Source organism: Eptatretus burgeri, chromosome 6, assembly GCF_056783735.1.
Source record: "Eptatretus burgeri isolate ZD-2024b chromosome 6, Ebu_testis_v1, whole genome shotgun sequence".
Classification (NCBI taxonomy): domain Eukaryota; kingdom Metazoa; phylum Chordata; class Myxini; order Myxiniformes; family Myxinidae; genus Eptatretus; species Eptatretus burgeri.
The window spans coordinates 48,824,934-48,844,933 of record NC_140966.1 but is presented as its reverse complement, the minus strand read 5'-3'; the positions used below and the strand labels follow the sequence as shown (position 1 = coordinate 48,844,933).

The 20,000-nt window shown below is 46.1% G+C and overlaps 1 protein-coding gene across 3 annotated transcripts in view; it reads left to right on the top strand.

Annotated features, from left to right (window-relative positions):
* Positions 1–20,000, top strand: part of LOC147024726 (cyclic nucleotide-gated channel alpha-3-like) — a 72,931-nt gene that overhangs the window by 30,123 nt on the left and 22,808 nt on the right. For all 3 annotated transcript variants that reach the window (XM_085884921.1, XM_085884920.1, XM_085884922.1), the window contains 2 exons: positions 10,379–10,947; positions 11,050–11,172. In XM_085884921.1, the coding sequence (XP_085741047.1) occupies positions 10,379–10,947; positions 11,050–11,172 (692 nt within the window). The remainder of the gene's footprint in view (positions 1–10,378; positions 10,948–11,049; positions 11,173–20,000) is intronic.

Here is a 20,000-nt window from a genome sequence, read left to right as displayed (position 1 = left end):
GGGGGCTATAAAGGGCCGTGTTCGCTCGCCAAAGGTTCAGTTCGGAGTTGAGTTGGGAAGAGCCAGTCAAGAGAGGAGTCGGAGAAGGCAGTTGGACAGAGCTGTGGAGAGTTGGAGAGATGGCGGCGGCGAAGGCAGTCGAGGGGGTGCTCGTGTCAGAGTCGGGGAGCTGCGGAGAGGAGAGGCCGGCAACGCGACCGAGGTCATGGTGGAGACGCTCGTCGCGGGACCCGAGCCAGGGAGATATCCTCCTTCCCCCGATCATCAACAACCCCCTCCTGTTTCCCCCCGCGCTGAGATAGTGCGAGAAGGGGGCCCCGTTCCCACCCCATTCCAGACACTGTCCGCGAGGCCCGCGGAGTCGGGGCACCACCGCCATTTTGCGGCTCATCATCAGACGGGTCGGCCCGACGCGGTCTCGGCCCCAGGCCCGTCTGCCCCCATCATCCTTGAGGGTGGTCCTTTTCTTTTGCTTTGAGTATATGTGTTGTCGGCGCCGTCTGTGAAGTAAAACTGTATAAGTGTTGCCGTGTGCTCGGTAGTCGGTGGTATATCTGCATTGTGTTTTGCTTTTACATTTGCTTTTTGTGTATTATTGTGTGTTTCTTCTTCTTTTACATTTGCTTTTGGTGTAATTGTATATGTGTGCTTTCCATTCATCGCGAAATAAATGTGCTTTATGTTGAACTGTTTTTCCGTTTCGCTTCGTCTTTTCTTTAATTGAATCTCCATCTTACTTCACGTAAAGGGTTGGTCGTGGGCTAAAACGCCCGATAATTAATCGAACCGTCCAGGTTGACGATAACACCGCTCGGTTATCCCGATAGTACGGAACGGGTCGCTTAAAGTGGCCCGTGTCCGAAGTCGACCTGCGGCGAGGTGCGATCGCCCGGTCTACCCTCCGTGTGGGTACTTAGGTAGGTCGAATTTGGCGAGTAACCCTATCCCACGCGGGGGCCGATTGGCACGATCGTGGTGAGGCCGAAAGGCCCACCCGTGACCAGTTCCCGGCGTTAGTCCGAGAGGGTCACGACGGGATTGTCCGTCCGGTGGGCGACGTGCCGCGATTCGAGTTACGTGACCGTCCGCACGCCGGCGGGCGCGAATCCGCAACACTGGTGTCAGGTCGTGTGATATAAACTCATCGCCCTCCTCGCGGCACTGGTATCGGAGAACGGGAAAACGGGCTCTCCTGTCTCCAACTAAATTCACGGGAATCGGTCCAGGGGTGAGACGAGCGACCCCCGATTCCCTCCAAATTACGAGCGAGCTAAATTAACCCTTTACGAGAAGCAAGATGGCGTCTCAAGGCGAGCGGGTGCCGGGTGGATTAGGTATGTGTAATAGTAATGTAGAATCCATGGCTCAGGATGAAATCCCCGTGCAGGAAATGTTGGTTGTGCAGGAACACGAACTCGTTCAACTGAACCCAGAGCCCGAAATAGGTGCGGCGGCGGCCGCGGTGTATGACACCTCCCCTCCCCCTCTCCACCAAAACCCCCCGATCCTTGCCGAAATGGCTCACCCAAGCGCACCCGACATGGCCCAGCTATGCGCCATGCTGGCGGCAATGACAGCGAGGATGGATGCGAATACACAACAAATGAACGAAATAAAAAGCATGAACGAAAAAATGGATGCGAATACACAGCAAATGAACGAAAAAATGGATGCGAATACACAACAAATGAACGAAATAAAAAGCATGAACGAAAAGATGGAAACAAACATGAAGGAAGAAATGAAAGAGCTGCGGGGTGAGACGCGGAACATGGGCCGAAGCCTGCAGGCGGGCATGAAGGCAGTAACCGGGGAGCTCAAAATGGCGACGCCACGTGTGGGAGCGAACGAGCTGGGAGGGAGTGCAACGGTTGTCGGGCCCGCGGTGGAGGCGGGTGAAAAAATAATTCGGGGGACGTGTTGGGCGAGGGTCGTGACGGTAACCGAGAGCAAAAAACTAATTGGGGTGACGGAGACGTGCACGAGGGAGATAAGGGAAGAGACGGAAATGATAGTTGAGACAAGGGAGGTAAAGGGTGAAGAGGTGACTGAGTTGGTAGAGACACGGGAGATGGGAACGATAGAGGGAAGACTACACGATGAAGACGGGGTAAGTGACGCACACACACACACGGAGGTAGTGGAGGATAATGGGGGTGAGCTCGCGGACTGGGTAGAGACCCGGTGCGAGCAGTTGGATGGCCTCCTCCAGGAACGAGGGGAGGGAGTATGCCCCCTTGATGCGAGTCACGACCAGGTGGGTTCGGTCGTGCTTTGCGAGGTGGAGGGGAGGAGTGCTGTGGACGGGTGCACGGAGAGCTTGGGGGGTATAGAGGCCCCGGAGACCCTTGTGGGGACACGAATCCCCAGTGTGGTTGTCCCTGTGTGTGTGGTGCAAGGTGTGAGTGCGTCCCCGTGTGTGGAAGCGACCCCGTGTGTGAGTGGTGTGGTGGCGAGTGTGCCGGAGTGTGTGCTTCCCAGCATGCCGTGTGTAAAAGGGGCACCGCAAGTGGAAGAGGCCGTGTGTGTGAGTGAAACGGCCAGTGTGAGTGAGGCACCGCGGGTGAGTGCCCCCGCGTGTGTGAGTGGTGTGGTTTGTTTGAGGGAAATAGCACGAGTGAGTGGAAGGCCGCGAGTGAGTGGAGCCACGTGTGCGAGGGAGATGGCATGCGTGAGTGAACGGCCGAGTGCAAGGGAGACCGTGAGTGTGAGAGAGACAGCGTGTGCAAGGTCGCTGTATGTGAGGGAGATGTCGGTCGGCATGTGTGAACATGCAGTCGCGTCTCCCGGGGTGAGTTTAATGGAATGGAGTGTTAGAGTCGTAACACGCAGGTGTGCGTGGGTGGAATGGAGACGACGACAGCGACATGTGAGGGACAAAAGCCGGGTAGCGGCTGTAGCTGTTTCGAGGACCGTGCCGGGTTCACCCAGCAGCGAGCACGAAGTCCGTGCTGTGCAACGCACGAGGCCCCCACGTGCTCGCTTGCGAGAGTGAAGTCCCGGTCCGGAAACGCACGCGGTGGATTTGCCGATCCCGCGGACGGACAAAGTTTAGGCAGGATTACGGATTTGGACCGGATGGGTTCTTCACGCGGGCGTGTGTGTTAAGCTCCAACGGGCAAAGCACATGTGTTCGCGTGGGGAACCCCTCGAGACGTGGGGCTTGTGTTTTTTTTATTATGCGCACGGTGACGTCATGGCTGCACGTGGGGTTGGAATCCGGCAGGAGGGGTATCCCTGCAGGATGGTACCGTCCAAGGAGGGACGAGGTACACGTGCAGCTGCATGACGTCACGGGCAGGTGCAAAGTGCGCGAGCTGTGAGTTGCCGCCCTGGTGCTGCGCATGTAAAAAAAAAAAAAAAGAAAAGGAAAAAGCAAGCCTCACTTTCGGGTGCACAGGATTCCTGGGCAAGGGGTGGAAGACCCCCTTGACCAGGGCACAGGATGGAAACTAGTTAGGGGGAAGGGTTAGCTTAGTAAGACCGACTTCATGGGGCAGGGGTAAGTCCTCATGGAGTCCGTGGAATGGATTAGTTAGAGGGATTGTAGCCAGATTTAGGTTGGGAAATAAAATGATTTTTGAGTTAGAAGACAGTGACAGACAGTGAATGTGTAGTGGGGACGTAGCTTAGCTACGTAGTGTTAAAAGGAACGTGCTACTAGTTTAAGGGACGACGTGGGAGCACGAGTTAGTTAGGGGATGCAGATAGAAGGATGGCAGAGTTCAGCGGTGAGTGTGTTGAAGAGTTGGTGAGTTGTGAGGTGAGTACTTGTTGAGTGAGTGAGGCCAGCGGGTCTGTGTGAGTGGAGCGAATGGGGAATGCATGGTGCGATGAGTGATTGGGTGGAGGAGTGACTCCCGCCCAAGGGACCCCGGGGTCAGTGTAGAGTGAGTTCGGGGGTTAGTCAAATTTACAAAATGGAGGTCGTTTTGTTGTTGGTGGGAGTGTAGGCTCGAAACCCGTTTGGAGGGGTGCAGGAGCCCTGTTGACGGGCTGGAAGCGTGGCTGCGAAAGGTGAGTATCGCTGAGTGGGTACCCCGGGCACCAGGCTAGTCGGCCGTGGTAGGCCAAGGGCCCATGGGGGGCCAGGATAGCGTAGTGGGCACGGGTGCGCCTGCTTGGTGCGGGGGCCCGGGGTGCCATTAGCCGCGTGGGCAGTGTTGTGGGCACGGGTGACCCTCGGAAAGGGGCCCGGGAAGCCAGCCTGCCACGTGTGCGTTTCAGGGGAGGTGCCATGGGGGGCACTCCCCGGTGTTAGGGAGCTGGTAGGCTCGGAGGCAGTGTAGTGCCCGGGGGTGCCATAGCGGGAGAATCGGCAGAGGGTCGTGCCTGCCAAAGGGAGCCACGTGTCCCAGCCATGAGACCGTGTGAGGGCACGGAGAGAAAATTGGGGGGCGAGGCCCGAAATTGTAAGGACACCAACACAGGCGACGGGAATCTGGGTTGTTAGAACCAATAGTTTCAGCGAGAGGTGCTTGTTGAAAGCCCCGGGGTAGTTTAACAGTTAAATGGATAGGGTAGATTAGGAAGTGGACCCCTCCGCACCATCCATCCCCTCGCTCTCGTTGTGGGCCGCTGGACCCACTTTGGGTTAGATCGCTGAACTCTGGGGAGGCCATCCTGAGGCTTCGTTGGGCCTCGACACAGGACGCTAGCTCTCCCTTGTTCCCCTCCGGGAAGGGAACGTAGGGGTTGGGAGTAGGCTAGGTGACAGGATCGGTTAGCCGAACAAGGACAGTACAGGGGGTTAGGGGACGATTTATAGTGGGGAAGTAAAAATAAAAAAATAAGTTGGGGCTAAATTGGGGTTTGACAAATTAAGGGAGTGGGTATGTACAGTGACAGGCAAAGGCGATAGGTGGGAGGGAGACAGGTAGGTAGGTCTGAGCCCGCCTTCCGAGTGGCCAGCACCACTGCACTCCCTCCACCAACCTCCACTGAACGGCAAAGGCTGGCCAGCTTCATCTGCTGGCTGCGTTGCTGCAAGGCAAAGGCCGTCCCACTTCATCGGCAGCTGTTGTTTTGCTGCAAAGCCTGTGCCGGCCGGATTGTCTGCAGCTGTTGTGCTGCAAGGCCTGTGCCGGTCGGATTGTCTGCAGCTGCTGTGCTTCAAGGCCTGTGCCGGCCAGTTCATCTGCCGGCTGTGTTTGCCTGCAGCGGCCTGGTTCTGCAGGCTGTGTTTGCCTGATCACCTTTGCCATGCCATGCCCACTGCCCCTGTTCACCAGCCCCGTTCAATTTTTGCTTGCCCCCCCCTGTTCATTGCCATGTGCGCCAGGATCAGAAAGCAACAGTTTGCAAGCTGCAAGAACTGCCCTGTTGGCAGCTACAACACGGGCCTGCAGTGGCGGCCCGTGCACCGTGTTTGCGTCCATCCATTCATCCATCCATTCGTTGTGTTCATTGCGTGTGCCACTTGAGCTGGCACGGAGACTGCGTTTGTGCAGCCCATGCACCATTGTGGTTCACTGCGTTCAGTTCAAAAGGGAAGGCCTTGGACTGCGTGTGAGCAGCCGGCCACGTTCCCTGTCACCTGCATTGTTTGAGCCAGAGACTGCATGCGAGCAGCCTGGCTCCCTGCTAACTGCTTTCTTTTTGCAGAGACCATTGATCCTGGGCCGGTTATTGTCACATATATATATATATATATATATACATATATATATATATATATATATATATATATATATATATATATATATATATATATATATATATATATACATATATACATATATATATATATACATATATACATATATATATATATATACATATATATATATATATATATATATATATATATATATACATATATATATATATATATATATATACATATATATATATATATATATATATATATATATATACATATATATATATATACATATATATATATATATATATACATATATATATATATACATATATATATATATACATATATATATATATATATATACATATATATATATATATATATACATATACATATATATATATATATATATATATATATATATATATATATATATATATATATATATACATACATATATATATATACATACATATATATATATATATACATATATATATATATGTATATATATATATCTTCTTCTTCTTTCGGCTGCTCCCGTTAGGGGTCGCCACAGCGGATCATCCATTATGATCCGCATAGTGATTTGGCACATGTTTTACGCCGGATGCCCTTCCTGACGCAACCCTGGTCGCCTCTTACGACACAGGGATATGGTATACCTATTTTAACCAGGGTATACACCGGCCCAGTATACTGGTACTCATTTCGCCAACCTCGGAAGGATGACAGGCTGAGTCAACCCCCTGGTGTATTAATTCAGTGGACCAACGGGGCTTGAACTCAGGACCTTTTGGATCCCAAGCCACTGCCCTAACCACTGCGCCAACACCAGGCATATATACACATATATATATATATATATATATATATATATATATATATATATATATATATATATATATATATATATATATATATATATATATATATATATATATATATATATATATATATATATATATATATATATATATATATATATATATATATATATATCCCTGTGTCGTAAGAGGCGACCAGGGTTGCGTCAGGAAGGGCATCCGGCGTAAAACATGTGCCAAATCACGATGCGGATCATACGGATGATCCGCTGTGGCGACCCCTCACGGGAGCAGCCGAAAGAAGAAGAAGATATATGTATATATATATATATATATATATATATATATATATATATATATATATATATATATATATATATATATATATATATATATATATATATATATACACACACACACACATATACATATACATATATATTGTTGCAAATTCGCGCCCGCCGGCGTGCGAACGGCCACGTGACTCGAATCGCGGCACGTCGCCCACCGGACGGACAATTCTGTCGTGACCCTCTCGGACTAATGCCGGGAGCTAGTCACGGGTGGGCCTTTCGGCCTCACCACGATCGTGCCAATCGGCCACCCGCGTGGGATAGGGTTGTTCACCAAACTCGACCCACCTAATTACCCACGCGGATGGTAGACCGGGCGATCGCACCTCACCGCAGGTCGACTCCGGACACGGGCTGCTTAAGCGATCCGTTCCGTGCTATCAGAATAACCGAGCGGTGTTATTATCGGCCTCGACGGTTCCGATTAATTATCGGGCGTATTGAGCCCTCGACGAACCCGTTACGTGAAGCAAGATGGAGATTCAATTCAAGAAAAGACGAAGCGAAATGGGAAAACAGTTCAACATAATGCACATTTATTCTGCGGCACACGGAGAGCACACATATACAGCCAAACAGAATGCACATATATCAAATGCTACAAAAGAAACAATGACGCAGAGATACTACCGACTAAGACCGACACACGGCAACACTTAAACAGTTTTACTTCACCAGACGGCTCCAACAGCACACAACCCTCAAAGACAAGGTGGCCGACGGGGCCTGTGGGCCAATATTTGCGCGGGACCTGAAGGAGCGGTCAGGTGTGCGAGACCGGGTGGGTCCTACCCGCGTCTTCGTGATGAGCCGCAAATGTGGCACTGCGGCGGTGCCCCGACTTCGTGCTCCTTCGCGGGTTTCGTTGGCACCGCTTGGAGTGGGGTGGGAACGGGGCCCCCTTTTCGCACGATCTCAGCATGGGGGAAAGGGGGAATTATTTATGCTCTGGGGAAAGAGTATAGCTGGCTTGCTTGGGTCCCGTGACGAGCGATTCCACCACGACCTCGTCGCCGACCGCGATCTTCCTTGCCTCGGACCCGAGCTCCTCGGACTCTTCCCCCAATTCTCCTCAGCCGACTGCAGAAAACCACCTGGACGCCCTCGCCTCCCGACTCCACTCCGCGCTCCAACCCGACTTGACTGCCTCGCAACAACAACTCTTACGCAACAACTCTTCTTTCTCTCTGCCCCAAAACTCTCCTCGCTTTTCTGCCACTAAACTCTGCTTTTCTGCTCGGCGTTTTATAGGCCGGCAGGAGAACCCATATGCAAATTTCCGGATCAGGATGAGCTCGGGGCGGAGCTACGCTCGCCCATTGGACGGAGGAAAAGGGGCGTGAATCTCCCCTGATCCTAGAATTTGCATATCTCGATTCCACACAGACGCGCCTGGAGGCGGGGCCAAGCCGCCCCGCGCTTGCTGATTGGACGGATCAGAAGTGGGCGTGTAGCATTCCTGATCCGAATTCTCCTCGGAAAGGCCGCATCTTGAACTCGCGGCTCGGCGCGTATCTTGTACGAGCCCAGGACAGCCCGACGCTCGGTGCTCACAGGTGATGCTGGAATGGCGGTAGAAGGAGGGAGGTGAGGGTGGTGGAGGGTTTATGGTGCGTTTGGGAATGGCATGTTGCGATGATGTGGGAGCGAGTTGTGAAGGTAAAGGTCGTGGCTGTTGGCGTTGTTGTTGTTGTGAAGCGGCGGTGTGGTTGGTGGTTGTTGTGTGATGGCGGTTGGTTCAAAATAAAGATAGAACAGAAAAACGGCTATCTCAAAGCGTCGCAGCCCGAATGAATCACATTTATTCTATCCAAACAACGGGTTTGGGGCGAACTACACATGTACAAACCTGTGAATCGGGAAAGGAGGTTAGGTCGTGGGGGGGGGGGGCTATGTTGAATTCCTTCTAACTCTCTCACCATGAGCTATGTCAAAGATAAGCTATTGACGGATATAAAATGAAGTGTTTCATATTTATCTAGTCATATGAAAAGCAAGTTCAATAAAAAAAATACAGGACAGGGAACTTAAAAGTACAAGTACTTACAAGTACAAGTTTTAAATACAAGTCTTCCCGGGTTACAAAGGGATTCGGGCCTGAACAATCGTTCATATGTTAAGTGAATCGATCGGCCATTGACTCAGTGTTATAAATGGTGGTATCAGTGCACTGGTGGAGGTGGAAGGCCAAGCTCAGTGGGCGGCTAACCGTTAGCAATTGTTATCCATGCTCGGGTAACACATTACTTTGGTATGACCAGGAAGGAGGGTACAGTAGGTTTTAACTTTAAACCACAGCAGTGTATGAGCGATCACATTTTCCTTTTTACATAGCAGCTGTTATTACAGCAATTAGTTGTTTTATATGAATTGGGTGTGCTTTATAAAGGTTATGTTGTTTCTCTTTGTGAGTTACAAAGTAAAATAAATTTGATAACGCCTGATTTCCAAGCCGTTTGTCATATCAACATGTTTTCCAAATTAGAGCCAAATTTTTTGTACCTGTCACACGACAATTGCTGGCTGTTTATAAAGAGTAATGGTTATGCACATCTCCTTGAAATGTCTATAATTCACCATTGTTTTTTGTTTTAATTTGGTTTTTGAAGTTTGCCCTAAACAAGGGAGAAAGCTAATCAAGGTTTTTGGGTTGTATGCAGTGTGGTACTGTAATCAGTAATCAGCACTCACAATGACTCCAATCAGCTGATGCTGATTTCCTAAAAATTGATGATATCAGCCTGTGTCGATTTCCGAAAACGATATCAGCTCAGCATTAGTGGTAGTAGTGCCTATTGTTGGGGGTGAATGGGTGGGTGGTGATGGTTTATACCTGCAAAACCTGTGAGTATCTGGAGCACAGGGGCTGCAAAAGCAGGAACAGTGTGCATATATAAACCTGCACAGTGTAGCTGGGTTACATGAATGTCGAATCCGTAAATGTCGGAGTTTTACGGTATTTATGGGATGACTTATTCTAACGTTAATTTTTAATGACTAATTAACCCTTTATATAACTGGTGCATGGTTGAGAGATTTAAAAGGCAAGGAATGGTTTAACTGTATCCCTACAAATCAGAGGTAATATTTGAAAAACTTCCACAATACTGTACCATACTTGTTAACTACCATGTGTGGTTTGGTTAGTTGGGTAATGTTTTTGAAATATGATTTAAAGTAGGCCTACAGTATTGTGTCTGAAAAAGAGCCAAATAATGTCTATTATACATGGGTGATATTGTGGGGGGGTGGATAAAGGAAGCATCATAATTCCGCAGTAGCATTCCAAAAGTAATGGTTGGTCCCCAATAAAAATGGAAGTTGATGATTATTAAAATGATGTAGTGATGTCACTGTTCTTTGTCGTATAACTTTGATGGACAAAGATTATGATGCAAAATTTTCCCCTTTTAATTTGCCTGAATATTCTTGTGTTCACTTTCTGTTAATATCTACATTGATTAAAGTCAGGCATGTAGTTGCACACTGCAAACCAGCCATTTGTTTACCCTCACAACCATATCACCAAAAAGCAGAAAAACGAGTGAATGGCATATTATATGATAAACTTACTGACATCCCTTCCATCACAGGCTACTTGGAACAAGGCCTGCTAGTACGGGATCCTGTGAAACTTCGCCATAGTTACATCACGACGATGCAGTTCAAACTCGACGTGGCATCTCTCATCCCTACGGATATTGCGTTTGCTATAACAGGACCACATCTTCCAGTCATTCGTTTTAACCGGTTGCTTCGGTTCAGTCGAATGTTTGAGTTTTTCGACCGGACTGAGACACGCACCGACTACCCGAATGCTTTTCGCATTGGGAACCTTGTGCTATATATCCTCGTGATCATCCACTGGAATGCGTGCATCTTTTACGCCATCTCAAAAGCCATTGGCTTTGGTACTGACACTTGGGTGTACCCAAATACTTCACATCCAGAATATGGGCGGCTTTCGCGAAAGTACATTTATAGTCTTTACTGGTCGACTCTCACTCTCACGACCATTGGGGAGACACCAGCACCAGTACACGACTCTGAGTTCACCTTTGTGGTGTTTGACTTTCTCGTGGGAGTGCTTATTTTTGCCACGATTGTAGGAAATGTGGGTTCCATGATCTCGAATATGAATGCAGCCAGAGCTGAATTTCAAGTGAGTTGGCTGTCATCACATTCCTTTTGATCCTGACGATAATTGTATTTGGCATTTTTATTATCGTAAATAACTGTGTTCATGTATTTGTACATCTGGCAGGCAAAGGTTGATGCCATAAAGCAGTACATGCAGTTCCGTCATGTCAGTAAAGACTTGGAAGCAAGGATCATCAAGTGGTTTGATTATCTGTGGCAGAATAAGAAGTCTGTTGATGAGAAGGAGGTAAGAGGCTTCAGGCTAAACTTAGGACTTTCATTTATGCTGCAGTTAATTTTGAATTGAATGCAGAAAAGATTTGTCAAAAGTATACTTTATGCTAAACAAATTCCAATGTCATAATTAATTATCTTGTGAATTAACTGTAATTTATGTTAAAAAAAGGGACTGTGGAGGGGTGGGGAAGGGAAGGAGAGATGTGAGAAAATAAAATAGAATAAGTAAAAAAGATATAAAATGTCATAGTCCCCGTTGTTTTAGTAATTTTGCTGTGTGAAATTAAAGGGCTTGCCCATATTTATATACGGCTAAAACGGCCGTCAGTCTTCCAGTCGGCCATCTTTGATCAGATCACAAAATAAGGTGAGGGGCACGTGTATGCCATCATGCACTGTGCTTTTGCCAAGTTTGAATAAAATAGGATCATGCATGTCTGAGAAATGGTTGGGGAAAAATTTAAGCAACAAAATGGCCACCAGTTGGCCATATTGGATCTGATCGAGAAATAAAATGATGTGCATATGTCAGCCATGATTCATTTTCTGGGCGCCAAGTTTGAACAACATTGGTAAATGCATGTCCGAGAAAAGGTTGAGGATGTGTTTGTCACTGGGTTTCTCTTACCACTAAAATGGCCGCTAGTCAGCCATATTGGATCTGATGTTGAAACAAAATGATGTGCTTACGTAAGCCATCATTAATTATCTGTGTGCCAAGTTTTAACAACATCAGTAAATGCTTGTCCGAGAAATGGTTGAGGATGTGTTCAACATCAGGTTTTTTTTACAACTAAAATGGCTGCCAGTCGACCACTTTGGATCTGATCTCGAAAAAAAAAAGACGCGCTTATGTAAACCACCATTCATTATCTGTGTGCCAAGTTTGAACAAGATTGGTAAATGCATGTCTGAGAAATGGTTGAGGATGTGTTCAACATTGGGTTTTTTTTTTTTAAACAACTGAAATGGCCACCAGCCATCTTCATGATCAGATCACAAAATAAAGTTCGGTGCGAGAGTATGCCATCATGTACAATGCTTACAATGAGGCGTAAAACTGTATGTGCGCTAAGGGTAGACAAGGAGGCCTATGTGCGAGGAATCTGTGAGGGGGTAGAGCATCACCTGTGGACAGGTGATTTTCATCCTGCTTACAGGGGAATTCGCGCATTGCGTTCATCCAAGCCCATCCCTCGGAGCACTGCAGTTAGAGCAGAGAGTGGTAGGCTCTTGACAGAGGAGTCTGAAGTGAAGGCCCGCTGGGCCGGTTACTTTGAGCAGTTGTTCCCGGCTGATCCCCCAGCTGTCGAGTTGGACGTCAAGGGTGTTACAATCCCTGTTGCTGACCCTCCAATCAACTGTGGTCCACCTTCGCTTGTGGAAACACGGGCTGCGGTGAACCGGTTGAAACGGGGTAAAGCTCCAGGGATCTGTGGCATCCATGCTGAACTTCTCAAGGCTGGTGGAAATGCTGCACTCGTGTCATTGCATGCAGTTTTGTGCTCTGCCTGGAACACAGGCAGCATCCCAACTGATTGGAAGAGGGGCCTTGTTGTCCCTCTCTGGAAAGGGAAGGGTGATCGCCAAGACTGCAACAACTACCGAGGGGTGACGCTGCTCTCAGTGCCGGGCAATGTATTTGCTTGGATAATTCTTGATAGGGTTTACCACCATCTGCTTGAGCACCAGCATCCAGAGCAGTCAGGCTTTACACCAAAGAGGTCAACGATTGACCGTATCCTTGCTCTTCGTGTCCTCACCGAACGCAGATGAGAGTTTCGGCAGGGGCTGCTTGCAGCCTATGTTGATCTCTGTAAAGCGTTCGATTCAGTGAATCAGGATGCCCTCTGGAGGATTCTTGGTCTTCGTGGGGTGCCACCAAAACGGATCGATCTGATGTCTGAACTCTACTCTGGTACTGAGAGTGCTGTGAAGTGTGGTGGTACCATCTCTGACTTATTGCTAGTTGTTAGTGGAGTTCGTCAGGGGTGTGTACTGGCCCCCACACTTTTCAGCACTTGTATGGACTGGATTTTAGGATGTCGGAAAGATCAAGCTGTGGTGCATCGTTTGGGAATGTCAAGATCTCGGACCTTGATGTCACAGATGATGCAGTCATCTTTGCGGAGACTTTAGATATCCTTTTGGGGGCCCTCGAGGTGCTGAATGAGGAGTCGGACCGCTGGGATTACGGGTTTCTTGGGTCAATACTAAGATCCAGGCTTTCAATGACATTTTGGATGCTGCTGTCCTGTCTGTGTCTGTTTGTGGTGAGAATGTTGAGGTCGTGGAGAGATTCACTTACCTTGGTAGTGATATTCATGTCCTTGCTGGCTGTGTGTCAGAGGTCAATAAACGTCTGGGTCCTGCCTGGGGAGTCATAGATTCACTGGATCGTGGGGTAGGGCACTGCCGGTACCTGTGCGGGAGGACGAAAGTCCGAGTCTTCAGGTCCTTGGTGCTTCCGGTCTTGCTCTATGGATGCGAGACTTGGACTCTGACCAAGGATCTGAGACGGAGACTTAATTCCTTTGGTACCAGGTCTCTTCGGAGAATCCTTGGCTATCGCTGGTCAGATTTTGTCTCCAATGAGCAGTTGCTGAGAGAGACTCGGATGAAATTTGTTACCTGCATGGTCTGTGAGCGTCAGTTGCGGCTGTATGGACATGTGGCTCATTTTCCTGATGCTGATCCTGCTCACCAGATTCTCTCAGCGAGGGAGTCTCGTGAGTGGAGGAGGCCAATGGGCCGACCACGTGCCTCGTGGTTGCAGCAGGTTGACCAGCATCTCAAGCAGATGGGGATGGGCCTGGCATCTGCCTGGGGGAAGGCCAGACGGAGGCCCCTGGAGTACCGGCGGAAAGTGGACGCAGCGATGCGCTGTTCTGGCACATGCTCCCATACTTGACCTGACAATGCTTTTGCCAAATTTGAACAAAATCGGACCATGCATGTCAGAGAAATGGTTGGGGACACATTTAAGAAACAAAATGGCTGCCTGTCGGCCATATTGCATCTGATCTCGAAAAAAAAATGACGTGCTTCTGTGAGCCATCATTCATTATCTATGTGCCAAGTTTGTGTGTCAATAGTTGTTGTTCATCTGTCCACACATTTGAATAGATGATTCAAGTACGGGGTACCGGTGAATTGAATGCACTGCTAAAGAGAACATGTGATTCTAGTTTATGACAAGATTTTGATTTCAGTGATGATATATTTATTTTCATTTTGGGTGTCATATAAAAGTGAGAATATTTATTATGAGTACAAGGTACAATTAGCCCCAGATATTTTATCCCTCTGATAAAACACTCACATCCCCATGGATCGTTCCAGAAGCCCTAATGACATCATCAATTTTCTCCCTGTGCTGCCTGTATGCGAGGATCGAGTGGTGTGAAATTGAATGACATTGCGATGCATGATGAAAACAAGGCCTCGGCATTTCGAGCCTGTTGTGAAAATTGCGGCCGTATCTAACTCCATCTAAGGATCGCTGACGAGTGAAACAAAGCCCATTACCTCAGCATTCAGGCTTCTCCGAGTTAGGCTGTGGAGTGAATGAGATATTTATTTTTGGTGGAATTCACACTTCTTTACGCGTCGAACATGTACAGCTTTTAAGATACGTTTCTTGAAAATCAATCGGCGGTAACAATTTACAAAATATAGACGGTAAAAATAACCAGTTACCGGCTATTAACACAAACTATGCAATGGCATGTAACACTGCGCACAACCATTTATCATTGTGGCAGATAAAGTTGACCTCATGCTGAAGGTTAGCACACACTGATTAATATCCAATTTTAAAACTTTTGCATCATTTAAACAATTATACATAACAGGAGAGACATGCATCTCTGAACTGTACTCATGTACTTTTGTGGATTTCAGTTGTTTGACAGTTTGTCAGATCAGCACATGACACCCTGTTAATTTCCAGAATGGAAATATCCAAAATGATTTGCACATCTTCAACTTCACTTCCCACACCTGTGACCAGATGGGACCCAATATCACTCCAGAACTTTCAGTAATCTACCATTATTTTTCAACTATCTTGACCAAGAAGTGCAGGTTTACTTTGAACCAACCATATTGTTGCATGTTGCAAAAAGAGGTTTTAGTTCTTCCATGAGCTTTGATTGAAAGTGTTGCATCAATGCACCAATGGTTGGAAAGAATGAAAACTTTGCCTGTTTATAAAATTTGGCATAACTCGCCTATCATTAAAATATCGATTTGATTAATTTGTATTTCCCTGTCTAACCCCCTAAAAAATTTTGCCATTTGTAAAAATTGATTCGCGGCCAACTAGTGCAGCTGCCCAATAGGCAAGGCTCAAGTCTAACCTTTCGACAGCTGAGTGGTTTTCATTTGAGACTGTGCAGCCATTGTGTGCCAGGTGTTGTGTTCTCCAAAAAGGGAGACGGTATTACATAATAAAAATCATAATAATAATAATAATTAATAATAATAACGAGCAGAAGCCCAAGGTAAAAATAACACGATAAAAAATGGAAGCCTTTAATTCTTGCACTGGTTGAAAGAGCTCAAATTGGGAGGTTCAACAAGAAATGTGTTGAGTTGTAATTGTATGTGCCTGGTGCTTAAATAAAAGAAGAGTAAAATGAGTTGAACATCTTATTGCTTTATTCAAAACATTTGATTGGGTAAATCTCGGTTCTTAATGCTGCACTTTCTGCATTAATTTTATATGCGTGAAGATGCAATCTCTTGTGTACATCTTTGTCTGTTTTATTATCCCCCGCCGCGTGGCGGAAGGGGGATATTGTTGTCACCCGGGTCGTCCGGCTGTCCGTCCGTCCGGGCGTCAACATTTATAGCTGTGAGTGCGATAACTCATAAACTGTTCACCATATCGATTTGAAATTTGGGTCACACATGTACCACCTGAAAAGGAAGAACCCTATTGATTTTGGGCGTGGCCAGATCCAAGATGGCCGACTGGGGCGGCCATCTTGAAAAAAATGTTTTTTTTGTAATAAATGGAAAACCGCTTATCTGATTTCAATTATTTTTGGTTACTATGTTTCTCACCCCTGGGGAACTTTTTCGAGATGATGACCAAATGGTGTCTTGTTTCCAATTCACCTCCCTCATTATCTGGAATATGTATGACCTTTTTCATTCAATGGCGGGGGATTCCCCATCTCTGATGGTATATTTATTATTTTCCTGTAGGTTTAGATTAATTTGAAGCAACTTTTACTGAATCATTTTTTTTGAGAGATGAAAAGCCTGGTGTTGGCGTAGTGGTTAGGGTAGCGGCTTGGGATCCAAAAGGTCCTGAGTTCAAGCACCTTTGGCCGCTTGAATTAATACACCATGTGGTTGACTCAGCCTGTCATCCTTCTGAGGTCGGCGAAGTGAGTACCAGTGTACTGGGCCCGGTGTATGCCCCGGTTAGAATAGGTGTACCATATCCCTGTGTCGTAAGAGGCGACCAGGGTTGCGTCAGGAAGGGCATCCGGCGTAAAACTAAGCCAAATCACTATGCGGATCATACGGATGATCCGCTGTGGAGACCCCTAACGGGAGCAGCCGAAAGAAGAAGAAGAATTTTTTTGAGAGATGAAGCCACTTCAATATTTGGCTATGTCCTTCCTTTCATCTGTCCATCTGTCCGTCCATCCATCCATCCATCCATCTGTCTGTAAAAAAATGAAGAAGAAGAACCTTTATAACCCGCCATGTTAAATTCTAAAGGGTAATCAAGTGTAATTCTAGTGGGTTCTAAAGGGTAATTCTTGAGGGTAATTCTAGTGGGTTCTAAAAGGTAACATAATGGGTTTCGTTCCTTTCCAGGCTTTGCCTATTTCATATTGAAAATTCCAAACTGAGCCACTTCCTTCAGACATGGCTGTGACATTTTCTTTTCATTTTTTAAAATCCTTTTAACAGTCCAATTGGTCGTTTTATATTGAAGGGAAAACATATAGGTAGGGTATGGCACATTTAAAACCCATTAGTTTGAATTACCCTTCGAACCCTTTAGAATTAAACACGGTGTGTTAGGTTCTTCTTTTTCATTTTTGATGGATGGATGGATGGATGGACTGACGGATGAAAGGAAAGACCGTCAAATATTGAAGCGACTTCACTGCTTAAAAATTGGCAGCGATGGAGGCACGAGTTTGTTGCCAAAAACACCACCCTGGTTCAATTCATTGTCTGTTTGAAAAAAAAATAGAATTTCAACATAATTTTAAGGTTTGGATTAATTTTAAGCAAATTTTATTTCAGAATTTTTTCTCTCAGATGAGCGTTTCCATGTTTCAGGTTGGGACAGACAGATGGCATTAGCCTATTATTTATATATATATATATATATATATATATATATATATTTATATTTATACTAGCAGAGCACCCACCCGATGGATGATCTTGTTCCAAGCATGCAACATGTTCTTCTGATGCATAACTTTATTTGGGTGGTGTATCGGCAACTGACAGCTCTGTATGCACAAAAATAATCCCGGGTTACGTGTATGAAGCAAAAACATACCTACTGCTTATAATTCAAAACACCTCACAGCATTGGAAAATGTGGGGACAGGAATACTGCACTGCAGATGGTGGAGACATAATAATTCCCCCACCTGGAGGTGGTGTGACATGATACACATTTATATCGAGAATTTGCATCCCCCCTCACTTCTCCAAGACCACGGGCAAAGAGAAAAAACACCCGTATATATATTAATTGGGGTCATGCTGATTCTCTGCAGCAAGTCTAGATGTAATTGGGCCAGAACTGTAGGAGTAGCATGACAAACAAACACACAAACAAATAAATACACAAACACTGGTCTGTGACTTGTAGTAAGGATGCCAGCTGGTACCTGCAAAACATCTGCACAATGTAAGATGTGACTTCAACAATATTATGCATCAGAACATCAGGGCATCAAAGCACATTTCCATCCACTTGGAATTCTGAAACCTTACGGTTATATACTAGTTTATGTGTGAGTCCAAAGTGTGAGTGGTGACAGCTCTTGCTGCACGGCACCATGAGCGATAAGGGCTCTTGATGATGTCCTTACAAGGACAAAACCGGTTGTTAACTGCATTTTTCATTCACTTGTGACAGCTTCCTACATTAAATTACTTTGAGAAAGAGGTCTTCCATGAGCCACAGACGTAACGTGCTTCGTGGTGGTGATGTCACGGCATTCGTGACATATAAGTGACCACTATATTCACGAAAAATATAAGTGACCACTATATTCGTTATTGTTGTGTGTCTGTCTGTATGTCTGTCTGTATGTCTGTCTGTATGTCTGTCTGTCTGTCTGTCTGTCTGTCTGTCTGTCTGTCTGTCTGTCTGTCTGTCTGTCTGTCTGTCTGTCTGTCTGTCTGTCTGTCTGTACCGAGCATAGCTCCGTGGGCTTTAATCCGATCCTGATGAAATTTTGGTGGGAGGTTTATATCATGATCTAGTTGTGTTTTCCTGAAAATGGGCGTGGTCCGCCCATTATGGGTGGAGCCACGCCCAAAAAATGTGTTTTTAGGGGGTAGCCAATTTCAATTTGCATCGTCTCCTTGGGGTTTTGTCGAATCTGGCAGGGGTTTCAGTATTTGGTTAGCCAAATGGCACCTGCATAGCCCCACAGAGCTCGATTTTTCATTTTAGTCCCAAGGTCAAGGTCACAAGGTCAAGGTCACGAACTTAGAAAATTTCGAATTTTGACATAAAAATCAGACGACAGCCCAAACTTTGAGAGCTAGGATGACAATATTTTTTATGTATAATCTTGAGGTCATTCCCCACCTAAAGTCTTGAAACCATTTTGCTCTATCTGAAACACCTTGCCCCTTCAAGTTTGTTTTTACGCTGATTTCATCAAAGTATGGATAATCCGAGGAGTGTGAAATGCCATATAGCCTATATGACGTTATATTGTTCCTGGAATGTTCCAGAGGAATTTTTGCACCAAAGGTCATAATCCTTGACCTTTGACATTTAAAGTTCACAAAAGTCAAATTTTCAAAGTTGTGGGAATCAAACCGGGTTTTTGACCTTCTTCGACGAACTAACTCCATTAAACTATAGCATGTATCCTGTTTCCTTATTTTAATGTCCACAACATTGTTTTGGGACCTTTAAAGGTTATGCAAAGGTCAAATTTTTTAAGTTGTTGAACGAAACCGGGTTTTCGACATTTTGCAGCTAATAACCCGTCACTCGGACCACATCGTGTTGATCATTTTTATAACTTGGTCAAACATTATCACATTGTCTCATCCTTGACTTCTGAAACAATCTTCATCGTCAAATGCCGCTCGTGAACCATCGTCGTCTTCAGACTTGTCTTTATTAAAATCAGTGGAGGAAATATACACCATGTCTGATATTATTTGGGTCTTTCATGTCTCCGACGATGCCTTTATCTCCCGGCATGCATCATTCCCCATGACAAAAACCGGAAACAAAAAATAACCAGAAGCAAAAAAAAACGGAAGCAAAAGGGTCATAGCCAACCACACGGATTCCAAATTGCCATGGTATTGTGTTGTTGTTGTTTCCTATTCTCTCATGTGCACGCGTTAAGTATGAAGCTCACTTCGTTCGCTAACAATAAACAAAAGCAACCTCAGAAATACAACACAAAAAAAACTCCGGACAGCGATTATTTTTTCCTAAAAAGGTAAATTAAACGGACAGCTAAAAACGGACAGCTGCCAAGTGAGTTAGTTGTATGCCACTGTATCATACACCAAGAGAATCTGTGTGCACAGTCCCTGAAGCTCAAAAAATGTAATGACAACTGTCATTTCCACCATAAACGTCATCAAAAG